This window comes from Acinonyx jubatus, chromosome C1 (genome assembly GCF_027475565.1).
Source record: "Acinonyx jubatus isolate Ajub_Pintada_27869175 chromosome C1, VMU_Ajub_asm_v1.0, whole genome shotgun sequence".
NCBI classification, from domain to species: Eukaryota; Metazoa; Chordata; class Mammalia; order Carnivora; family Felidae; genus Acinonyx; species Acinonyx jubatus.
The window spans coordinates 76,852,366-76,877,684 of NC_069381.1; the positions used below are offsets into that span (position 1 = coordinate 76,852,366).

Sequence of the window (25,319 nt, forward strand, 5' to 3'; positions counted from 1 at the left end):
GACATAAGAAGTTGATAGTAGGAAGGTAGAGAAAAGTTATAGTGGTGTTTTATTGGTTGATTAATTGATTTTATTTTTAAGTAATCTTTACATCCAACATGGGGTTTGAACTTAACAATGCCAAGATCAAAAGTTGCATGTTCCACTGACTGAGCCAGCCAGGTGCACCTAAAGAAATTATTTTATTTTATTTTATTTTATTTTATTTTATTTTATTTTATTTTATTTTATTTTTTAATGTTTATTTATTTTGGAGAGAGAGTGTGTGTGGGTGGGAGAGGGGCAGAGAGAAAGGGAGAGAGAGAGAACCCCCAGCAGGCTTTATGCTCAGCATGGAGCCTGAAGTGGAGCTTGATCTCATGACCATGAGATCATGACCTGAGCCAAAATCAAGAGTAGAATACTTAATCAACTGTGCCTACCCAGGTGCCCCAAAGGTGTTATTTTAAATAAAACAAAATCAAATTATTTGAATACAAAATCCAAGGGCAGTCAAGAGATTATATAAATGAGGGGAGAAGAGGTAAACCGAAACCTTTTTCTGACTAACAATAACAACAAAAAATTTACAAATATAAATGTAAATACCATCGATAAAACAGAGATGTTAATTTAAAAGGTATTTGTAGGTACCCATTTATCAAGCAAGGCAATGATTGACATTGCAGAGGCTGCAGTTACATCTCATAGGATATAGCAACATTGTCTCAAGTCCATGTTTTGTCATTTGTTGTTTGTTTTTTACAAACAACATTTGTAAAGAAAATTATAAGAGAAAATAGAACAATATATTTTCATACAAGCTTAAATTTTGAACAGGAGATAAAAATAATAGTTTTTAAATGTTGATTTACCTGTTTATCAAAAATCTAGCTTTGTGATACAAAACAATTAGCTACAGGGAAAAAGGAAAATATTCTGATGTTTCTCAAGTTATTTTACTAACATTTGTTCATTAGAGGATCTGCATTCTCAAGAGTAAGCTCTAGAATTCTGCTAATTAGGATGGAGAGAGAAAGAGAAAAAAAGCAGGCCTGTGAAGGTCAAAACTTACAATTTTAGATAAAGGTGAAAGTTTTAAACTAGATTGCTATAGGTTAAATCTAGCCAGGTCAAGGTCATATGGAATCTTCTGGAAGGTCACTTGACTCCCTCTAATGCTTCTTTATGTTAGGGTAATCGAGCCCAAGTACATAATTAAAAATGGTTATACGATATATAATGACTATACATAAGGTATAGTACATATACTCAGGTATGGAAATCACTGTCATTTATCACCCTTCCCAGGACCATAGACTCATCCAAGGACTCTCCAAAATTTGGAGTTAAGGAACCAGAATGAATGAACTAGGAATTAGATTAGTTATAGGATCTAACCTGCAAAAAGATAAATAAGTCTAAACTTATAACAAAGCACCAAATAATAAAGCAAAACTGACACAAGGGAAAATGCCAAATCCATAATCACTATTAGAGATTTTAACCCACCTCTCTCAAAAATTAATCAAGCAGGGAAAAAATAATAATAAAAATGTGAAAGATTTGAACAACCCAATTAACATCTTTGATCTGATGAACAAATCTAGTATCCTGCATCCAATAATTAGAAAATATATACTATTTTTAAGCACATAGAAATGTTTACAAAGGTTGATTAAATACTGGACTAGAGAGTAAATCCTAACCAATACCAAGGGATCAGTGTCGTATGGATGTGTTCTCTGAACACAATGCAATTAGAAATTAACAATCACACAAACTTCTAAAAAATTCCATATATTCAGAAATTTTAAAAACTTCTAAATTACTCTTGGCTATGATCCAGGTATTTACCCAAAGAATACAAAAATACTAATTCAAAGGGATACATGTGCCCTGATGTTTATAGCAGTATTATCTACAGTAGCCAAATTATGAAATAGCCCAAGTGTCCATTGATTGATGAGTGGATAAAGAAGATGTGATATATATATACAAGGGAATATTACTCAACCAAAAAAGAATGAAATCTCACCATTTGCCATGACGTGAATGGAGCTAGAATGCTAAGTGAATTAAGTCAGTCAGAGAAAGACAAATACCATATGATTTCACTCATATGCAGAACTTAAGAAACAAATGAGCAAAGGGGAAAAATAGGGAGAAAGACAAACCAGGAAACAGATTCTTAACTATAGAGAACAAACTGATGGTTACCCAAGGGGAGGTGGGTGGGGAGCTGGGTGAAGTAGATGATGGGGATTAAGGAGAACACTTGTGATGGGCATAGGTGTTGTATGGAAGAGCTGAATCACTATATTGTACACCAGAAAATAATATAATACTATGTGTTAACTGGAATTTAAATAGAAACTTTAAAAAAATTACTCATGGATCAAAAAAGATCATAATCGAGGAGTGCCTGGGTGGCTCAATTGGTTAAATGTCTGACTCTTGATTTCAGCTCAGGCCATGATCTCACGCTTTGTGAGATCAGCTCTGCATTGGGCTCCATGCTGACAGCACAGAGCCTGCTTGGGATTCTCTCTCTGCCCTTTCCCACTTGCACATGTGTGCATGTGCACTCTCACTCAAAAAAAAAAGAGACATTAAAAAAAATCATAATGGAAATTAGTAAAAACTTAGAAAAAATAATAATATCAAAATGCGGAATACAGTTAAAACAATATGTAGGAAGAAATATATTCATAGTTTTCCATGCATATATTAGAAAAGAAGATAGAAAAGAAGATTAGTGACCTAAGAGTACAATTTGAGAAGTTAGGAAAAGAACAATATGTAAAAAAAAATAAATTGGAAGGAAAATAATTTAAATTAGATAAAAAGCAGAAATTAATGCAATCAAAAACAAAGACACAATAGAATCAAAAAATCAAAAGCCGATTCTTTGAAGGTTATTAATATAAACTTCTGCCAAGATTGGTTTTTAAAAAGCATGAATAAACAATATTAGGAAGTAGAAAATAGATATAACTATAAACACAACAGAGATAAAATATAAAACTTAGGTTAACAAATTTAAGAACTGTGACAAAATGGGCAGTTTTTTAGAAAAATATAGCAACCAAAACTAACTCATGAAGAATTAGAAAACCTAAATAGACATAGCCATTAAAGAAATTGAATTATTAATTTAAAGCACATCTACCCACACAAATAGGCTGAAGTGGCTTTACATGTAAGTTCTAACACAGAACTCCCACTCTAATAGACACTTTTAGACATTATAAAAAGAAGGTATAGGCTTCAGCTCATTATGAAGCTGGTATAACTTTAATACCAAAAGAAGACGAAGATTGTATAAAACTGGAAAATTATAGTTCAAACTACATTATAAATGTAGATCCATAAATTTAAAATAAAATATTTTTGACCTGAATCCAGCATGGATTAAAAATTAAACCAAAGTTACCATTAAAATTCATTACTTTAAAAAGTAAAATTCATTACTTTAATTAGCCACATTAACAGATTAAAAGGAAAAATATGATCATGATCTCATGGTTCGTAAAATTGAGCCCTGCACTGGGCTCTGCACTGACAGCACAGCCTGCTTTGGATTCTCCCTCTCCCTCTCTCTCTGCCCCTCCCTCTCTCTCTCTTTTTCTTGCAGAATAAATAAACATTAAAAAAAAAATAGATACCCCTACGATAGCAACAACAACAAAATTAGGTGTATAGGAATGACTCTAACAAAAGATTACCTTTATAGATTGTCAAAACTTATTGGAAGTAGTCAAGAATACAGGCTCAGGGCAGTAGATATTTACTAATCAGTAGAGAAGTATTTTAACATTTTAACAATCCATACAGACATGCTGGTATAAACTAGTGAAAATTAGCCCTGGTTTATCATGTTCATGATTGGAAAACTTCAATATCATAAAGTTCTTGATTTCTCACAAACTATTAATTTAATTTAATTTCAATCAAAACTATAGGAAACTTTTTTGAAACTTGAAAAACTGATTCTGAAATTTGTATGAAAGAGCCTAAGGCTGAGAATGGCCAAGATAGTTTTAAAGGAAAGGATAGATGGATGACTAACCCTATTAAATATTAAGGCTTGTAATGAGGCTATAAAATTAGTAAAATATGGCATCGACTCTGGGATAGACAAATTGACTAACAAAACAGAGAAGAAAGCCCAAAAATGGAGCCACACATATGGGAACCTACTATGACAGAACATTTTGAGTCTGTGGTGAAAGATCCTATACATGTTGCTGGAACAATTAGATATCCATATAGAGTAAAATGAAATTAGATCCCTATCTCTTACTAAACAAGAAATAAACCTCAGGGAAATAAAAAACCTAAACATAAGTAAAACTTTCAAATGTTTGAAAGATAAGAAAATGCTTTCATAACTTCAGGTAGGAAAGATTTCTTAAATAAGACATAAACAGCTTAAATTATGAAGAAGACTGATAAATTTGACTGCATGAAAATAAAAACATTTATATATCAAATGATATAGAATGAGAGGCAAGTTTAGATGGGGAAACATTGTTTGCAATACACAGTCATGTGCTAACAATATCTAGAGTTTATAAAGAATGCCTCCGAATCAATAAAAAGGTAGCCCAATCAAAAAATGGGCAAATATATGAAAAGACAATTCACAGAAGAGGAATTTAATGGTCAATAACATTAAAGATGCCAAATCTTCCTAGTAGTCAGATATAGAACATAGGTTTCACTATTTGTAATAGAGACCTAAAATAATAGTATCATAAAAAAAGAAATGTATTTCTCTCACAAGTAAAAGTCTAGGTTGGTTTGTTGGCTTTGCTCCATGAAATCATCAAAACTGTCTCTTTGGTCCGAGACCTAGGCACTTTATGTCTTGTTATTCTGCCATCCCTGGGGTGTCGCCCTTGTTCGTGTGGTCCAAGATGGTTTACCACCATGGCTGCATTTCAGTCAGTGGGAAGAGGGGAGGGGAAGGCATAGTGTACACAACTTAGAAGTTACACACATTGTTTCTCCTATCTTCACCTTGCTGCAAGAACTCTGGCAAATGTAGGCAGTCTTTATTCTGGGTAGTCCCAGATTTTCCCAGATAGAAAACTAGATTTTCTATCACTGTGGTAGAAAGGAAGAGGTTTTAGGGAGCAGTCTCTACCACATCAGGTAAGTGAAAAGTATTCCACTCTCATTCGGTTGGAAATATTTAAACTTTTGAGAAAAGTGTTGGCAGTGATATGGAGCAAAATGAATTCTTACATGCTTCTTTGGAGCATACAATCAGCTCGGAAAACAACCTGACAGTATTGACTAAGGTTGAAGATGTGCATACTCTCTGAAGAAGCAATTCTGTTTTGGGGAATATACTGTAAGAAAACGCTTTCATATGTGCACAAGGGGGTGCACAAGGGGATGTACAAGAATAAGTTCAATATCATTTGAATTATCAAAATAATTGGAAATTTTTATTTATTTTTAATTTTTGTAATGCTTATTTATTTTTGACAGAGTGGGGGTGCGCGCGAGTGCGCCCAAGCCTATGAGTGGGGGAGGGGCAGGGAGTGGGAGACAAAGAAACCGAAGCTGACTCTAGGCTCAGAGCTGTCAGCACAGAGCCCAACTCACCAACTGTGAGATCATGACTTGAGCCAAAGTCAGACACTTAACCACCTGAGCCACCCAGGCACCCCTTAAATGGCCATTAACAGGAAAATGGATTAATTACGGTATAATCATAAGATGAAATTCTATATAGGAGTAAAAATGATGTAGAACTAAATGTATCATTAATAGATAATCTTAAAAATATAATATTAAGGGGCGCCTGGGTGGCTCAGTCGGTTAAGCAGCCGACTTCGGCTCAGGTCATAATCTCACGGTCTGTGAGTTCAAGCCCCGCGTGGGGCTCTGTGCTGACAGCTCAGAGCCTGGAGCCTGTTTCGGATTCTGTGTCTCCCTCTCTCTGACCCTCCCCTGTTCATGCTCTGTCTCTCCCTGTCTCAAAAATAAATAAAACGTTAAAAAAAATTATATATGTATATATATATATATATGTATATATATATATACATATATATATATAATATTAAGACACAGGTGTGGAAGCTTTTGTACAGTACTATACCATTTATATAGAGTTCTAGAAATGCAAAACACCTCCATATATTGTTTGTAGAAATCTGTGTACTATATTTGGGGATATCTGACAAATAGTACCCCCTTTTCCTGACTAATTTCTGAACAAGTTGAGAAATCAAACAAGGGTCAGTAAATGAAAACCAAAACATCCTTCATTACTGATTAAGGATAGATTGAAGACTATGGCTTAATATGAGAATGGTCTTGCTAATTCCCTACTGCTAGTCTAAACTTTAGATCAGTTCACTTGTGGAAGAGTTTGCAGAACAAACTCGACTTTCTCTGCCTCTCAGGTCACTGCCTTCCGTTATCTGGTAGAGAGAGAGAGGAGAAAGAGATTAAATCTGTCACCCTAAGCACATATTACTTGATAGACCCACCTAGTCCAGTACTCTGCACCAACAACTGTCACTCATCGTTCAGGGGTGGGACAAGGATCCAGGAGGGCTTAAGGAAAATCACTATTCAAAGAAACCATAGGAATGGGGGAGAGGTATCCTAATACATAAAATAAAAATTGAAAAACAGCACAGGGGTGATAATAACTAAATTCAACCTAGTCATTCCTCCTATGGTAGTAGTTCTTTACAATAGCATGTAAAACAGATGGCAGGACCCTACCATTCAGTCAGTCTGGGGTGGGTCCCAAGCGTTATTTCTGCCAAGTTCACAGATGCTGCTGATGCTGCTAGTCTGTTGCCCACACTTTGGGAACAACTGCCTTAGGGTGAGGTGAAGAAAAATGGTATCAAAGAAAGGTCAGCAGAAATATGTTATCATGTTTGCCATGTTTGGCTTCTTAAGCTAGTGGTGATTGGGTGTGATTATTTTCCACATTATCTTCTTATAGTAATAAAATATTTCCACACACAAAACTAATGGATGGAATGTATAACATTCTGGACACTGCTGCCTTAATACTTACACATCAGCTGATAACTCAGAGTTTGGAAGAGTAACATGGTAAAATCAGACATTTGAAATAGGTATGTTAAGATATATTTTGGTAGGTTGAATGATTAACAGTATAGATCAGAAATTGTTACTACCTGTTAACAGTTTTCAGATTTTTCAAATTGCTTCTGTACTAAGATTAGTCACTTTTAATCAGAAATATTTTATCAAGTGTTTTCCCAGTAAGTTCTTCAGCTTAACATACTCTTCTACAATGATGTTTTGCTTTTTATTTATTTGTTTATTTTATTTATATTGAGGTATAATTGACCTAAAACATTACATTAATTGTAGGTGTACAATGGTTTGATACTTGTATATATTATGAGATAATCACCAGAAGTCAAAATCTGTATACATAGTTATAAAGTTTTTGTGTGTTGAGAATTTTTAAGATCTACTCTCCCAGCAACTTTTAAATATGCAATGGAGTATTACTAACTATAGTCACCATGCTGTACATACTTTCTTTTATATGTAACATATTTCCTGTGAAGTTTAGCAGTTTGAAACCTCAGGACCAGAGAATGTGCTCTTCTTTTAGTTTTCTGGAAACTTCTCCCTTTTAAGTCCAATTTGATCTGGTAAATAATTTATATTTTTCTTTATTTTTTTTTCTTTTCTAAAAAGTTTTAAAATTTTTAAATTCATTTTATTTATTTGTTTATTTTGTTAATTCAACTATAATTACCACATAGTGTTATTTTAGTTTCAGGTGTAAAATATGGTGACTCAACAATTCTATACATTACTCAGTGATCATCATAATAAGTACACTCTTAATCCCTTTCACCTATTTCACCCATCCCCCACCTATCTCCCCTCTGGCAACTACCAGTTTGTTCTCTATAGTTAAGAGTTTGTTTGTTTGTTTGTTTGTTTTGATTTGTCTCCTTTTTTCTTTGTTCGTTTTGTTTCTTAAATTTCACATATGAGTGAAGAATTTATATTTTTCTTTGCTTTCTAACTAATTGTCTTTTAAAACTCTTCTTACCTTACTGATTCAATTATGACATGCTCACATATTGTTAAATATGCAGATAACTCTTAGAAACTGTTTTACTTTCGGGTGCGCCTGGGTGGCTCAAGTCAGTTAAGCCTCTGACTCCTGATTTGGGCTCAGGTCATGATCTCACACTTCTTGGGATTGAGCCCCAAGTCAGGCTCTGTGCTAGGAGTGGAGCCTGCTTAAAGATTCTCTCTCTGCCTCTCCCTCCACCCTTATGTGTGCTTGCTCTCTCCCTCTCTCTCTCAAAATAAATAAACTTTAAGATGTTAAAAAAAAAAAGAAAGAAAATGTTTTACTTTTGAATATTTTATGAGCCCTAGAATTTGAGTGACTTGCAAGTTTGTATAGCAATCCATGTATCAAAATTATGCATAGAATGAATATATTTTCTTTTTTTTTTTAATTTTTTTAACATTTATTTATTTTTGAGACAGAGAGAGACAAAGCATGAACGGGGGAGGGTCAGAGAGAGAGGGAGACACAGAATCTGAAACAGACTCCAGACTCTGAGCAGTCAGCACGACTGCGGGGCTCGAACTCACGGACAGTGAGATCGTGACCTGAGCCAAAGTCGGACGCTTAACCGACTGAGCCACCCAGCCGCCCCGAATGAATATATTTTCTATTAGTTTACCCATTCACAAAGAATTTAATTTTTAGGAGCATTATAACCAAACAATGGCCACCTGCATGAGAGTCAAAAGTTAAGTCCTTAGTGGACATATGTGATATCCTGCACATTCAAGCAGCATCCTATTGACCCCAAGTAGCCACAGTCATGATTTTTGATAACTAGCAAAAATGGAAGTCAGTGCTGCAGAGTGTCTAGTAAGATGTTCATATTCATGCTTAGTCAACAGGATTGTAATTAATACCATCCCACCTTTCTGAAAAAGAGTGTAGCAGTAGCTGTCAAAAGCTTTAAAAATATTTATAGTCTTTAGCTCAGGAATTCCACTTCTAGGGATCTAGCTGAAAGAAATTATCTAAAATGGCAAAAAAGATTTGGGCACAGAATGCTCATTATAGCATCACTTAAAACATCATCCCCTTGTTTTAACTAATGATATAATCTAAAAATATTCATTTATAGGAGAATAGTCATTTATGGGTTATTTATGGGTAATTATACCATAAAATAGTATCTTTTATAATTATTTTTGATATAAAACATTATGAAATGAGAAAATTCTCAAGTTATAATGCAATGTGAAATTTGAATATGGATACTGTATATATATTGTGTATATTTATTGAATTTTATTTATAGTATGGTTTCAACTGTATGCATGGAAAATGGCCAAAAGGTTATCTCTTAATGATGGAATTATGCATGATTTTATTCTTTATACTTTACTTAAGAAAATAAACAATAAAACGTTGTTTTAAAAAGAATCTTCTGGGGTGCCTGGGTGGCTCAGTCAGTTGAACATCTGACTATTGATTTTGGCTCAGATCATGATGACAGAGTTGTGGGGATCAAGCCTCATGTCAGGCTCTGTACTGGGCATGGATGCCACTTGGGATTCTCTCTCTCTCTCCCTCTGCCTGCCTCTCTCTCTCTCTCTCTCTCTCTCTCTCTCTCTCTATATATATATATATATATATAAAATCTTCTTGCAAAATAAATACAGTACTATTTAATGGTAAAACTCAGTCCATATATATTTTCTGACTTCTCAGTTCCAATTTCATATAAAATGCATTATGTTATCTAAAAAACAATTTTGAATATATTTAAAGTGACACCATTTAAAACTCTTTTATCACACCACTCAAAAATTCTGGTATCCTTTTAAAGCAAATTATTCCTCATAGTGGTGAATTTCATACTTAATTTATATCCTTCATTATAAATTTTGTTAGCCTCATCCAATTAAACATTTTATTGAGCCCTTTCTTAAATAGCCTTTTAAATTTTTTATTGTATAGATTGATTGCCTAAAGCATTGTTTCTCAACCATTCATTCTTTCATCATCACCTCCTTAAGGAGCCATTTTAGATGAGTTTTTTTTCCCAATTGCTCCCCACCCTATGAAATTTTAATATTTGTTTATATACTGTGTGTATAACCATGATCTATATATAAAGAAAGTAATATTGTTATCACTCTCCCGAGAACCAAATTTCACCCTATTGGTGACAATATTGCTTCCTGTGAGCACGTATGGCCTAAAGGAATATAATGGAAAAATGTTATTTTAATTTTTACAATGAATCTCAAATCCACGTGTTTTGTTTTTATAGCTGCCTGCCTCTCAAACATCACATGGTGACCACTCCAACACTCCTACTGTGGGGAGAAAAAGATGCATTTATGGAGGCTGAGATGGCTGAAGTCACAAAGATTTATGTTAAAAATTATTTCAGGCTAACTATACTGTCAGATGTCAGTCACTGGCTTCAGCAAGAACAACCTGATATAGTGAACAAATTGATATGGACATTTCTGAAGGAAGAAACAAGAAGAAAAGATTGACTTTTCTGTGTCTTCTATGAGGGATCTGTAATGAAATCTCTAACTAATTTTTAATAATTGTTCATCAACCTCTTTAAGCTTATTAGGAAAAAATTGTTTTAATATGCTTTATCATAAGTATCCTGACAAATCATATTGAAAAAAATCTGAGAATGTGTGAACTTGTAACATGATATCAATTTTCTTCTGTTGAATTTTGCACAGAAAAGCAGCTGCCTTAAAATGTGTGCAATAGTACAAACAGGAAGTTGGGGGAAATGGCTCAGTTTTGGTTTCTTGCATTCTTTGCCCTGTTAACATCTGGTGCCTTTTACAAATGTAAATTAAAGATTAGCTGTGCCATATTTTAAAAAAAGGTAAACCTGCAATGGTATATAAATTTTCATTTTATTGTTCAAAAGTTCTTTTTACTATTTTTCAACCATTAAAAAATTCTATTGTCAAATCTCTTGGATTTATAGTATATTTATTAGTTTGAAGGCAAATATGACTAGAAGAATATGCATTTTTAAAACAGGCCATAATACTACTTATACTGGAAAGCTAATAACAGGTGATGTAGAGATTCTCATGTATACATATATATGTACTAAACATTGCAAAGTAGAAAAGCACATCCAACAAATTACTTGTCTAAATCTTCCAGCTAAATTGGTGAGAGATTTAGACAAAGGATCAAAATGTCCTTTTGCCCCATTAAGGCAACCAGAATTGAATTCAGTATTTCCTATGTGCACTAGAATCTAAGCTCCACAAGGCAGAGTTTTTTACTGTTCTATTAACTAGCATATATCCATCATCTAGAATAAGGGCCTGGCTCCATTGTAGGCACTCACATATTTGCTTAATGAATAAATAACATATCTGACACATTGCTAGGCATGTGAGGGAAATATAAAAGAAAGACGGCATGGTAACATGGAACTTTCCCTTAAAGAAGCATACACACAACGCAGTTAAATTAAACAAGGATTCAAGAGTAGAAATAAACATTACAAATAAGAATGGGAAGAGTTACAAAATAGAGAATGATATAAGCTCAAGGGAATACTACTCATTCTCTTGGGTTGCTCTCCTTTAGCATGGGAGACAACCAGTAACATCGCCAAATTATGGTTCCATAGAAACTACAACTGTGTTCCTAAACAAGACTAAGTTGGTGAAAAAAATGTATTCCTAAGTGTAGTTCTGATAGTGACAGAAGAAAGTGGAATGTCTCTAAGAATTCTCATCATTGTATCCTAAGCAACTTGTATATATTAATAAAAACCCAATTTTCTGTATACATTGTGCTTGTGCCTCATAATAACATTGCAAGGTACAGAGTATTACCAATTTATAGATGTGAAAATAAGGTTGGCCAATGCCCACAGCATAACTGTTGGAACCAGAATCTGACCTAGATTCATCTGGTTATAAAGCCTCTAATCTTTCCAGTAAGATAACAGGCTCTGTATCTACACTGCTCTTTCTGTTTTATTGGTAACCTGCTGTGCTTCAATAAATAGAAACATTTCTCAGAAACCTACAATTTGACTTTTAATCCTGGGAAAAGGAAGTTATGTTAGTAATTAGCAAATATAGGAATATCCTATATAGCACTTTCAGAGTTGCAAATTTTACAAGGTATAGAAGAAAGCCTGGTTCACACCAACTTTGATTATGCTTTCCTCTTGATCCTTTCTGAAGGGCAGCAACAAAGGGAGGAATAGGACTTCATTGGCAGTGTATGTTGACCCAGTAAAATAGTCCTGACTTATTTTACTGAAAACTTGTTACTGACAAAGGTGATTTTAGGGTTTGTTGTTGTTACTTAATGTCAGTTAAGTATATGTTAAGAATATGAATCAAATGTGCCATGGCTAATTCCAGCCTATGATAATGGATATATTCTAATTTTCTATTCATGTGGAAGAGTGCTTGTGACAGATATAAAGGCTGAAGGGTGCCATCAGTTAAACCTCTTAGCATGAAGTGATATTACTGTCTCTGTAGAAATCAATTTGTAGGGAGAGTAAATGAATTTGACTTACCAGCTCCCAAAGCATCTCACAGTAAGTAAACTTTAGTGGTAATGGCATTTAAATGAAAAAGTTGTAATTAATATTCATCTATTTAAATTAAAATATCCCTAGTAGGTATATAATATGTCCTTAATATAAATGTCAAAAATTATGTGAAAATAATTTATTAAACATATATGTCAAAAGGAAAACATTTAAAAAAAACAAAAATGATTATACTCTTGATTTGATTCTACTACACCATTTATCATTTTTAACTTTTCTGATTTTAGAGGTAATTCATCCTCATTTCCTATTAACCCACATTATATCTGAGAGTTCTAATTATGTGTGAACAGAAAGAGCACTTGAATGTGGGGAAGGAGTGCGCTCTGAGGGTTGCCCCCAGATCCAATCTACCCACAGCCTGAGACCACTGAGAAGTTGGCCTCAGGGCTCAGCCAAGCTTGGAATTCGAGGTGCAGGTGTGGGAGTCCACCGTGAGTCATGGGATGAGCATGTCGTACCCACCTGCAGTGGCCAACCCCTTCAGGTGGCAGAGGCACCTCAGTTGGTGGTGCTGGGCCTGTCTTATCCTCACTGGGACTGTGCTGGTGCTGGGATGTGAGTCCTGCATCGCCTTCCTCTTCATTGGCCTCTGGCCAGTGGCCACACTTTCCACCAAGGGCGGTTCTGCTCAACCAGCCAACACCACTACGAGTTGGGGGAAGGAGCAGGTGCAACCAGTCCTCAAATTCTTGTTTCAGTCAACATTCTGTTTAGTGGGGTTCCTCGTTAAAGTGAAGGGGGAAAATGCAACCAGAGATGAGGCTCTCATCTTTGTTACAGTGCCGCACTCCACTTTCTTTGATCCAATTGCCTGTGTGGTGGCAGGGTTACCCTAGATGGTCTAGGCAAGTCAAAACACACAGACCCCAGTGGCTGGAAAACTCCTAATGCCAACACAGCCTCTGCTTGTAACCTGATAGGACCCCAGTTCCAGGAAGAATACATGGAATGAAATCCTGAAGCTATTCACATCTGAAAGGAAGTGGCCACAGATCCTGATTTTCTTGGAAGGAGTGTGCACCAATTGTACCTGTCTGGTCACTTTTAAACTAGGGGACTTCTCTCTGGGTGTTCCTGTGCAGCCAGTGCTACCTAGGTACCTAAACACACTGGACACAGTGACCTAGATCTAGGAGGGGTTTACAGGTCTATAGACAGGTTTAGGTCTATATATTGACCTTGAGTCAACTCTTCACCAGAGGAGAAGTGGTGTTCATGCCTATTTATATACAAAATAATCAAGAAAAAAAAAGACACATCCCTTTTGCTGATATAGTGAGGATCAACATGGCAAATGCTCTGAGTGTCTGTGACAGACCATAGTTATGAAGATTGTAGACTAATGATTTTCACAGGTAACCTTTAACTACCCATGGAAGATAGTTTGGTGGAATTCACAGAAATTAGCCAGAAATTGAAGTGAGATTGGGGTAATATTCATCAGCATCTGGATGAATATGCTGCAATTACAGTTGCCTCTAAGGGAGAGAAGATAGGACTTGAAGAGTTTGCAAATTATTTAAAAATCCTAATTTCAGAGCCCTTAGAACAACTTTTTGCCCCCTTTGACAGGAATAATGATGGTAGCATAGAATTCAGAGAATATGTGATAGGACTGACTGCCCTGTGCAATCCTATCAACACTGAAAAGATTCTACAAATGTCATTTAAGCTTTTTGATCTTGATGAGGTTGGTTTCATAACACAGCAGGAGTTAGTTAGCTGCTACACTTTGGGAAGCCTTTAGAGTGCCAGATCTTGATGTTTCCAGACTCTTTCAGAAAATAGCTGGACAGAATTCAAAATACATATTATACAAGAACTTTAAGAAATTTGCCTGAAGCATCCAGAATATAACAAGTTACTTAATTCATACTTGGATCTCTCCGCAGCCTATATATATTCATTATCACATCAAGTAGCAGTTTAATTGCTGTATTCAAATGTTAAAGTCAGCCCTGAAAATTGTGAAGTTACCTTCCAGAGAGAAACTATGATTGAAATAAAATTATCCTTTGAGGAAAAACACAATAGTTTTTTACTTTCATCACTTAACTGTGCTATGTATAATATGCTTGAGAAATATATATTTCAATTAGATCTTATAGTACCTATGTTGCTTAATATATGTTTGCTTTAACGTGACTAAAGGTGGAGAACAAGAGGTCTATTCATAAGGGGAGCTAAGATGGTAACATAGTAGGAGGACCCTAGGCTTGTCTCATCCCCTGAACACACCTACATAACTATCAAATCATTCTGAATAGCCAAGAAATCAACCTGAGAACTGACAGGACAAACTGCACAACTAGAGGGAGATAAGACGCTACACTGAGGAAGGTAGGAAGTGCAGAGATTGAGACGTGGTTTAGGGGAGAAATGGATCAGGAGCGATGCAGAGGGGAGGGAGCTGTGGTCGCAGAGAAAGGCAAATGAGAGTGGAGCACACAGGGGATCACACAAGGAGAGCATTTCCACAAAGTCATTGGCTGGGAAAATAAGAGGAGTTGATCTTCATGAGTTTTTGTAATCTTTGGGGCTCAAAGAGTGGAGTTTTAGAGATCAGGTGGTGTTGGTTAGGATAGAGCCCTGAAGGCACTGCCCTACTGAAGAGAAGACATGTGAGCAATCCTGGGGCAGATGGCCCTGATGTGAGGATCACCTAAGCACATGGAGAGAGACTATTTGCTTTTCTTGGAACACATCTGTGAGAGGTGGCATTTGCAGAGTTGCCTCTCTGAAGACAAAAGAGCTGGCAGGCACCATTTCCCTCCCCCTCCCCTCAGCATAGGCACAGAAACACCTGCTGAAGGTGCCTAACCCAGACACTGGCTGTTTAGTCTGTTTTGCTCCAAATCCCTTGCCCCTGTGCTCTGTTGTGACTGCCCTTCTCCGTCAAACCTGTATCCATCCCAGAGTGGCAAAACCATCCCACAGAAGACCAGTGCAGACCCTCTGCACAGTAATTCCCTAAAGTTTGGCGTTTTAAAAGTCAGCAGACTTGGCTGGGATAGAGCCCAAAGGGCACTGCACTGCTCCAGGAAGTCAAGCAAAGCAACCTAGAGACAGATTGTGTGAAAACAGTGATCTGAAAAATGCCTGAGGTGGGTGAGGGAAAATTATTCGATCTTCTGGGGGGGGTGCTTCCCTAAGAGCAGCAAGCACAGAGACCCCTCTCTGGGGACAAAGGAGCTGCTGGTGCCATTTCCCTCCCCCACCCCTCAGCATAAAACCAACTTCAGTAAGCAGCACAGCACTGACAGTGGCTGCCTAACCTACTTATACCAAGTCCCACCACCCTGCACTCTGCTGGTGCTACTTTTCTTGGTCAGGCATGCCAAGGACCAGCACAGTGGGCCTCTTTCCTACAAGACCAGCACAACCCACACCCCCCACGCCCCCCCCCCCCAAGGTCTTATTTAACAAGCAGACCAGAGTACACCTAGTTAAAATACACTACACTCTTGCTAAGGTCCAAATGCTACCATTTGCAGATGACTGACTTGAGGGATAAAGCAGCCAAAACACAGCAGCAGAGTGCACACAGCACACACCAGAAACACTCCCTGAAGTTCCAGGAGCTGGACACAACATGACCTCTTCTTCATAAAGCCATTACTTTCTGGAGCAGGAAGTATATAATAGGCTTTTCTAACTCACAGAAAAAGATACAGACATTGACAAAATGCCAAGATGGAGAAATTTATCTCAAAAGAAAGAACAAGTCATAGCCAGGGATCTAATCGAAACAGATATAAGTAATATGCCTGAGAGAGAATTAAAGCAACAATCATAAGGATACTTGCTGGGCTTGGGAAAGCATGGAAGATATAAGGGACACTCTTACCACAGAGATAAAAGAGTTAAAAAAATCAGAAATGAAAAATATAATAAGGGAGATTTGAAACAGATTGGATGTAATGACCATAAGGATGAAAGAAGCAGAGGAATGAATAAGTGATATAGAAGATAGAATAATGGAAACTAATGAACCTGAACAAAAGAGAGAAAGAAGAATTATGGGTCATGAGAGTAGAGTTAAGGAACTCAGTGACTCCGTCAAACATAATAACATTTGTATTATAGGAGTCCCAGAAGAAGAGAGAGAAAAGGGGGCAGAAGGTTTACTTGAGGAAATAATAGGTGAAAATTTCCCTAATCTGGGGAAGGAAACAGACATCTAATTTCCAGGAGGCACAGAGAACTCCCATCAAAATCAGCAAAAGCGGGGCAACAAGACATACTGCAGTTAAAATTTCAAAATATAGGGATAAATAAAAAATCCTAATAGCAGCAAGATAAAAGAAGTCCCTAACTTACAAAGGAAGACCAGTAAAGCTAGTTGCAGATCTCTCTACAGAAACTTGGCAGGCCAGAAGGGAGTGGCATGATATATTCAAAATGCTGAATGGAAAAATAATCATCAGCCAAGAATATTCTACCCAGCAAGTCTATCATTCAGAATAGAAGGAGAGATAAAGAGTTTCCCAGGGTGCCTGGATGGCTCAGTCAGTTAAGCACAGTTAAGCATCTGACTTCAGCTCAGGTCATGATCTCATGGTTTGTGAGTTCAAGCCCCATGTCAAGCTCTGTGCTGACAGCTCGGAGCCTGGAGCCTCCTTTGGATCCTGTATCTCCCTCTCTTTCTGCCCCTCCCCTGCTTGCTCTCTGTCTCCCTCTCTTGAAAATAAATAAACATTAAAAAAAAAAAAGAGTTTCCCACACAAACAAAAATTAAAGGAGTTTGTGACCACTAAACCATCCCTGCAAGACATATCTAAGGGGATGCTTTGAGTGGGATAGAAAGACCAAAAGTGACAAAAACTAGAAAGGAACAGAGAAAATCTCCAGAAACAATGACAAAACAAGCAATAAAATGGCACTAAATACATATCTACCAATAATTACTCTGAATGTAAATGGACTAAATGCTCCAATCAAAAGACATAGGATATTAGAATGGACCAAAAAACAAGACCCATCTATATGCTGCCCATGAGAGACTCATTTTATTTTTTTTAATTTTTTTAATGTTTATTCACTTTTTGACAGAGAGAGAATGAGTGGAGGAGGGACAGAGAGAGAGGAAGACACAGAATCTGAAGCAGGCTCCAGGCTCTGAGCTGTCAGCATAGAGTCCAACATGGGGCTCAAACCCACAAACCATGAGATCATGACCTGAGTTGAAGTCAGACGCTTAACTCACTGAGCCACCCAGGAGCCCCAAGAGACTAATGTTTTATTTATGTATGTATGTATGTATGTATGTATGTATGTATGTGTTTAATCATTTTGAGAAAGAGAGAGAGAGAATGTGAGCAGGAAAGGGGTAGAGAAGGAGAGAGAGACAGAGAGACAGAAAGAGAGAGAGAGAGAACCCAAGCAGGCTCTGCACTGTCAGCACAGAGTCCAACATAGGGCTTGAACCCATGAATCATGAGATCATGACCTGAGCCATAATCAAGAGTTGGATGCTTAACCGATGGAGCCACCCAGGTGGATGCAAAGAAATTGAATCAGTAATGAAAAATCTCCTAAAAACAAAAGTCCAGGGCTAAATGGCTTCACAGAGGAATTCTCCCAAACATTTAAAGTAGAGTTAATACCTATTGTTCTCAGTTTGTTCCAAAAAAATACAAATAGAAAGAAAACTTCCAAACTTGTTCTATGAGCCCAGCATTACCCAGATTCCAAAACAAGACAAAGACTCAAACTAAAAAGAGAACTACAGACCAATATCCCTGATGAACATGGATGCAAAAATTCTCAACAAATACTGGCAAATTGAATCCAACAGCACATTCAAAGAATCATTCACCATGATCAAGTGGGATTTATTCCTGGTCTGCAAGGTGGTTTAATATTCTCAAATCAATTAATTTGATACACCACATTAGTAAAAAGAAAGGATAAGAACCACATGATCCTCTCAATAGATGCAGAAAAAGCATCTCACAAAGTACAACATTCATTCATAAGAAAAACCTTTTACATAGTCGGGATAAAGGGAACATACCTCAACATAAACCCTAGCCTCAGCAATCAGATAACAAAAAGAAGTAAAAGGCATCCAAACCAGCAAGGAAGAAGTCAAACTTTCACTGTTTGCAGATGACATGATACTCTATATAGAAAACCCAAAAGATTCCACCAAAAAATTTCTAGAACTGATCCACAAATTCAGTAAAGTCACAGAATGCAAAATCAACACAGAGAAATCTGTTGCACTTATTTTTTTAAATGTTTATTTATTTATTTTGAGAGAGAGAGAGAAGGAGAAAGAGAGCAAGTGAACATGAGTTGGGTAGGGGCAGAGAGAGGAGAGAGAATTCCAAGCAGGCTCTATGCTATCAGCACAGGGCCTGATGTAGGGTCCGAACTCACAAATCCTGAGCCGAGATCAAGAGTTGGGTCCTTAACCAACTGAGCCACCCAGGTGCCCAATCTTTTGGATTTCTATACATCAATAATGAGGTATCAGAAAGATAAATCAAGGTATCCATCCCATTTACAATTGCACCAAAACCCATAAGATACCTAGAAATAAACTGAACCAAAAAGGTAAAAGTTCTGTACTCTGAAAACTATAAAACGCTTATGAAAGAAATTGAAGATGATACAAAGAAATGGAAAAACATTCCATGCTCATAGATTGGAAGAACAAATCTTGTTAAAATGTCTATACTACCCAAAGCAATCTACACATTTAATGCAATCCCTATCAAAATTACACCAGCATTTTTCACAGAGATAGAATAAACAATCCTAAAATTCATATGGGTCCACAAAAGACCCTGAACAGCAAAAGAAATCTTGAAAATGAAAAGCAAAGCTAGAGGCATCACAATTCCAGACTTCAAGCTGTATTACAAGGCTGTAGCCATCAAGACAGTATGGTACTAGCACAAAAAAGACATATAGATCAAGAGAACAGAATGGAAAACCCAGAAACGAACCCAAACTATATGGTCAGCTAATCTCGACAAAGCAGGAAAAGAATATTCAATGGAAAAAAAAAAAGACAGTCTCTTCAACAAATGGTGTTGGGAAAACTGGTCAGCAACATGCAAAAGAATGAAACTGGACCACTTTCTTACACCATAGAGAAAAATAAATTCAGAATGGATTAAAAACATAAATATGAGACAGGAAACCATCACAATCCTAGAGGAGAACACAGGTAGTAACCTCTTTGGTTATACTGGCTATAGCAACTTCTTACCAGATATGTTTCCTGAGGAAACAAAAGCAAAAATGAACTACAGAGATGTCATCAAAATAAAAAGCATCTGCACCATGAAGGAAACAATCAATAAAACTAAAAGGCAATTGATGGAATGGGAGAAGATATTTGCAAATGATGTATCTGATAAAGGGTTAGTATCCAAAATACATAAAGAACTTATAAAACTGAACACCCAAAAAACAAATAATCCCATTAGAAAATGAACAAAAGACATGAATAGATGTTTTTCTAAGGAAAACATACAGATGGTTAACAGATACATGAAAAGATGTTCAACATCACTCATCATCATGGAAATACAAATCAAAACCACAGTGAGATACCACCTCACACCAGTTAGAATGGCTAAAATCAACAACACAGGAAATAACAGGTGTTGGCGAGGATGCAGAGAAAGGGGAAGCCTCTTGTACCATTAGTGGGAATGCAAACCGGTGCAGCCACTCTGGGTAACAGTAGGGACGTTCCTCAAAAGGTTAAAAATAGAACCATCCTATGATCCAGCAATTGCACTACCAGGTATTTACCCAAAGGATACAAAAATACTTATTCGAAGGGATACATGACCCAGATGTTTATAGCAGCATTATCAATAATAGCTAAATTATAGAAAGAGCCAAAGTGTCCATTGACTGATGATGGATAAAAAAGAGGTGGTATATATATATATACATACATACAATGACATATTACTCAGCCATAAAAAAGAATGAAATCTTGCCATTTGCAACGATGTAGATGGAGTTAGTATTATGCTAAACTAGTTAAGTCAGTTAGCGAAAGACAGATACTATATGATTTCACTCATATGTGGAATTTAAGAAACAAAACAGATGAATGTAGCGGGGAAAAGAGAAACAAATTAGGAAACAGACTTTTAACTATAGACAACAAACTGAGGGTTATGGAGGGAGGTGGGCAGGGGGATGGGTTAAATAGGCGATAGGAATTATGAGGGCACTGTTATGATGAGTACTGTGTGCTGTATATAAGTGTCCAATCACTAAATTCTACATCTAAAACTAATATTACACTGTATGTTAACTGGAATTTAAATAAAAACTTTAAAAATAAGATAAAAAAGAGAGATCTATTCATAAACATTGTTCACCTTGTTCTAGTTAATGCCTTTATTTTGTTTAGTGCTAAAGTAAGGCCAGAAGAAGTATAGCTTGTCACCTGTCCTTCAGTTTTGCAGAGAAAATATCGCATTAAGAGCTTCACTGGCAATAAATAGGTACACTAAATTGTCATTTTTATTCTCTCCAAAAAGTATCTTCTGGATAAATGCCTCTTTGTTCTTTCTCAGAATAGCCCAAATATTTTATAAGACAAAATAAAAAGAAACATCAGGAAGACATAGTATTGGAAATAACATTGAAAAAATTATCAATGGTATCGCTGCTATTTAAAATTGTTTTTTTCTAGATATGAAAGTGATTATTTAGAATGAGTAAAGAAATTACAACAGACTACAATTTCTGGAAAGCTCACTAATATCACAAACATAAGATATAAACACAAGAATTCTGATAAATTCTATTTTGTCTGAGTCTCAACAAAGGGGAAATTTGTGTTTATAATTGCGTAGTCTGCATTATTGAGAATACTCCTCTTATTCTGACTAGGGACTGACAAGAACTGGAGCTTCTACTTAATGTTGAATACCTCCTTACTATCGATATACCTCTAGCACCCTTTGCTGTAAGACATATTCACATTTGATGTGATGTCATGTGGCCTTGGGCCCTATTCCTTCATGTCACTATGCAGGAAGATTCAGCAAAGTATTCCTGGAAGCCATTCCTGGACCAGAACAGGGAGCAACAATTTATCTAGATGTGGAAATGGTTGCAAATCAATAAACATCCCTTGCTAGCCCAAACTACTGTACCCTTAACTTAGTTTCACTGAGGCCATTTCCCAAAAATGTAGCCACTCAGTGCCACCATACAGGAGGGGGACATTTGGCTAAGAAGAAAGTCTTGATCAATCATGGTAAAATATCTTCGCTAAATTTACAAAAACATACCCCCAAAAGTACAAAAAGTAGACACATTTCTAGGGACCCCACTGGGGCCTTGGAAGGGGCTTGTACAAGTGGGGCCCCTAAAGCTTAAACTTCATTAGGTAGCTTCCTGATATTTTGAGAAGGAAGAAGAGATGGGTGAGGGGAAGGTGAGCAGAAGAGGAAAGCTTAAGGAAAGAGAAAGAAAAAAGATAAATATTGTTTTTTTTAAGTTTATTTTGAGAGAGAGAGAGAGAGAGAGAGAGAGAGAGATTGAAGGTGAGGGGCAGAGAGAGGGAGAGACAGAATCCCAAGCAGGCTCTGCACTATTGGCGAGGAGCCCAACATGGGGCTCAAACCAATGAAACGTGAGATCATGACCTGAGCTGAGATCAAGAGTAAGATGCTTAACCCACTGAGCCACCCAGGTGCCCCTAAATATTGGTTTGAGATAATTTCCATGCATTTCTTACTGAAGAAAGGAGATGAGTAAGTGATATTTTATAATCGTCACTGCCTTAGTCAGTTCAGGGTGTTGTAACAAAAATACTATGGGTGGCTTAAACAACCAATATTTATTTCTTATAGTTCTAGAAGCTGCAAAGTCCAAGATCAATGGACTGACACATTTGGTGTCTTATAAGACCTTGCTTCCTGATGTGTAAACAGCTGTCTTCTTACTGTGTCCTCCCATGGTGAAAGGGGCAAGGGAGTTCTCTGGGGTCTCTTTTATAACAGAACTAATCTTATACATGAGGGCTCTACCCTTATGACCTGATCACTTCTTAAAGGCTCCAACTCCAAATTCCATCACATTGGGGATCAGATTTCCATGTATGAATTTGGGGAGGACACAAATAGTAGTTCTATAGTAACCACCCAACTTGATATTCCCATCATTATAATGCAAAATACCTTAAATTGAACGCAGTCTAATTGTTAGTAGCAATATTCATATTATTATGAAACTCTAATAACTTCTATAGGAACATTTGGATAAGTAATTCTGTTAACGTTGTTAGGAATCAAGAGTTTTTCAGTGCAAGAAAAAAAAAAGAATGGAGTTTAAAAAGAAAGTATCTGAAAATCTCATAATGTTAAATTTGAATCAGATATAGTATAAATTCAGCAATTTCTTTAAATTTAACTTTTTTTGAGAGAGAGAGAGAGAGAGAATATGCTTGAGATGGAGAGGGGTAGAGGGAGAGAGAGAATCCCAAGCACCATCAGGCTCAAGCCTGATGAGGGCTTGATCTCATGACTGTGAGATCATGACCTAAGCCATGAAATCAAGAGTCAGATGTTTAACTAAGTCACCCAGGTGCCCCAGCAACTTTTTTTCTTATAAAACTATATTGTTTAGAAACAACATGGCCCTCCAATATTGGTGAGCACACTTAGCACCCAGATTGTGGGCTCTACCTACCATTCCACACTTTGGAGGAACTGTAGTTCTTTGGAGGAATAGATGGAGTGGGAAATAAACAAGGTATCTGGTATCTGGTTGTGCCAGAAAGCAAGGATACTACCACAGATTAAAGAATGTGTCAAAAGGACATCGGAGCCAATATAAAGGAACTCCCGTGGGCCAGATAAAGCAATTTGAGCATCAAAAACAATAATAAATGAATTCATAAAAATTTATAAAAATTTATAAAATTTATAAAAATCAATGAGTTCATGAAGATAACAAAAATGAACTGAACATATTGGAATTAACAAGGGTACCAACTCCTTACTTTGAAAAATGATAATTTAAATAAGAGAATTAAGCATTTATCCTGCCCTTACAGTGTGAAATGTCTTTCTGGATATCCAATACTTCTAACTGATGAGGGATAGTTCTTCTTTAAGGAAGATTTCCAGCAAATGTCCAGCAGATAAATTTAGATTATGATAGAATTATGAAATCATTTTGCAATCTCTAGTTGGTTCAAACAAGAATTATCAAAATTATCAGATGAAACCTATGATACATTTTAGCAACATTAAAGGGAGGATAACCAAACATTATATGACTCCTGATATGATACAAAATGAATTACCACTTGTGGTAAGCAGGATTATGCTTGCCCCCACCCTCCTGAAAGACGTCCATATCCTAATCCCAGAACATGGCAAAGGGGAATTAAGGTTGTAAATAGAATTAAGGTTGCTAATTAGCTGACCTTAAAACAGGGAGATTATCCTGGATTATCCAATTGCACTGCACATAATCAAAAGAGTCCTTAGAAGAGCAAAGGAGTAGGCAGAAGAAAATGTCAGAATAATGCAATGTGAGAAAGACTCAACCTACTGGCTCGGAAAAAGGGGGAAAGGAAGCCAATAGCCAAGGAATATAAGCAGCCTCTAGAAGCTGAAAAACCAAGGAAAGTCTCCCTTAGAGCCTCCATAAGAGAATCCAGTCCTGCCTACACCTTGATGTTAGCCCAGTGAGATACATGTGGAACTTCCAACCTACAGAACTGAAGGTAAAAAATTTGTATTGTTTTTAAGCCACTAAATTTTCGGTAATTAAAGCATCAGTAGTAAACTAACATACCATCTATTAAATTTTTTTTTTGCTAAAAAATTGAACCTGAATTTAATCAAGGCTCTGAAACATATATTTGCAGGAAATGTATGGTATAGATGGACATAGCAAGTGATACTACAAGGACACAAACAGTAAAATTTTAAATGTGGGATATTCTATAGCTTAGTCTGCCAGGCTTCAGCCACAACATCAATGGCATGAAGATAAAAATGAGAGAGTGAACTGCTCTAGATTAGAAGAGACTCAGGAGACATAAGAACAAAATGCGACCTCTGAATCATTTGAAAACTGATTCTTTATCCAACTATAAAGGATATTTTTTAGGACAGTTAGGAAAATTTTATAATGGGCTATATAGTAAATGGAATCATTAATTTGTAAGGAATAATGTTAGTGGCTATATAATGTGTTTATGTTAGGAAACATCCAATTTTTTTTTTGAGGTGCATATTGAAATATATAGGAATAAAATTAATGTCTGTGCCTTTACTTTAAAAAATTTTAGAAGGAAGGAAGGAAGAAAGGAAGGAAGGAAGGAAGGAAGGAAGGAAGGAAGGAAGGAAGGAAAGAAAGAAAAATATAAGAAAGGACCAAAAGGAAAGAAGACTCCATAAAGCATATATGCCCAAATCATGATAATTGTTGAATCTTGGTAATGGGTAAATTGGTAAATGGGTAAAGTGAAGTAAATTTCTTTACTTTGTATGTTTGAAATATTTCATATGAAGGGTGCCTGGGTGGCTCACCTGAACAATCAACTCTTGATACTGGCTCAGGTCATGATCATAGGGTCATGGGATTGAGCCCCTTGTGGGCTTTGCACCGGGTGTGGAGCCTGCTTGAGATTCTCTCTCTCCCTCTGCCCCTCTCCCCCTCTCATATGTGCTCTCTCTCTGTAAAAAA

General features: G+C 36.4%; 1 protein-coding gene and 1 pseudogene across 1 annotated transcript in view; both read left to right on the forward strand.

Annotated features, from left to right (window-relative positions):
* Window positions 1–12,345, forward strand: part of EPHX4 (epoxide hydrolase 4) — a 41,942-nt gene extending 29,597 nt beyond the window's left edge. Inside the window, exon 7 of the mRNA XM_027058618.2 lies at window positions 10,323–12,345. Within this exon, the coding sequence (XP_026914419.1) occupies window positions 10,323–10,554 (232 nt within the window). The 3' untranslated portion in view covers window positions 10,555–12,345. The remainder of the gene's footprint in view (window positions 1–10,322) is intronic.
* Window positions 12,346–12,572: 227 nt separating this feature from the next.
* On the forward strand, window positions 12,573–14,556 carry LOC106968112 (lysophosphatidylcholine acyltransferase 2B-like; annotated as a pseudogene).
* The last annotated feature ends 10,763 nt before the right edge of the window (window positions 14,557–25,319 follow it).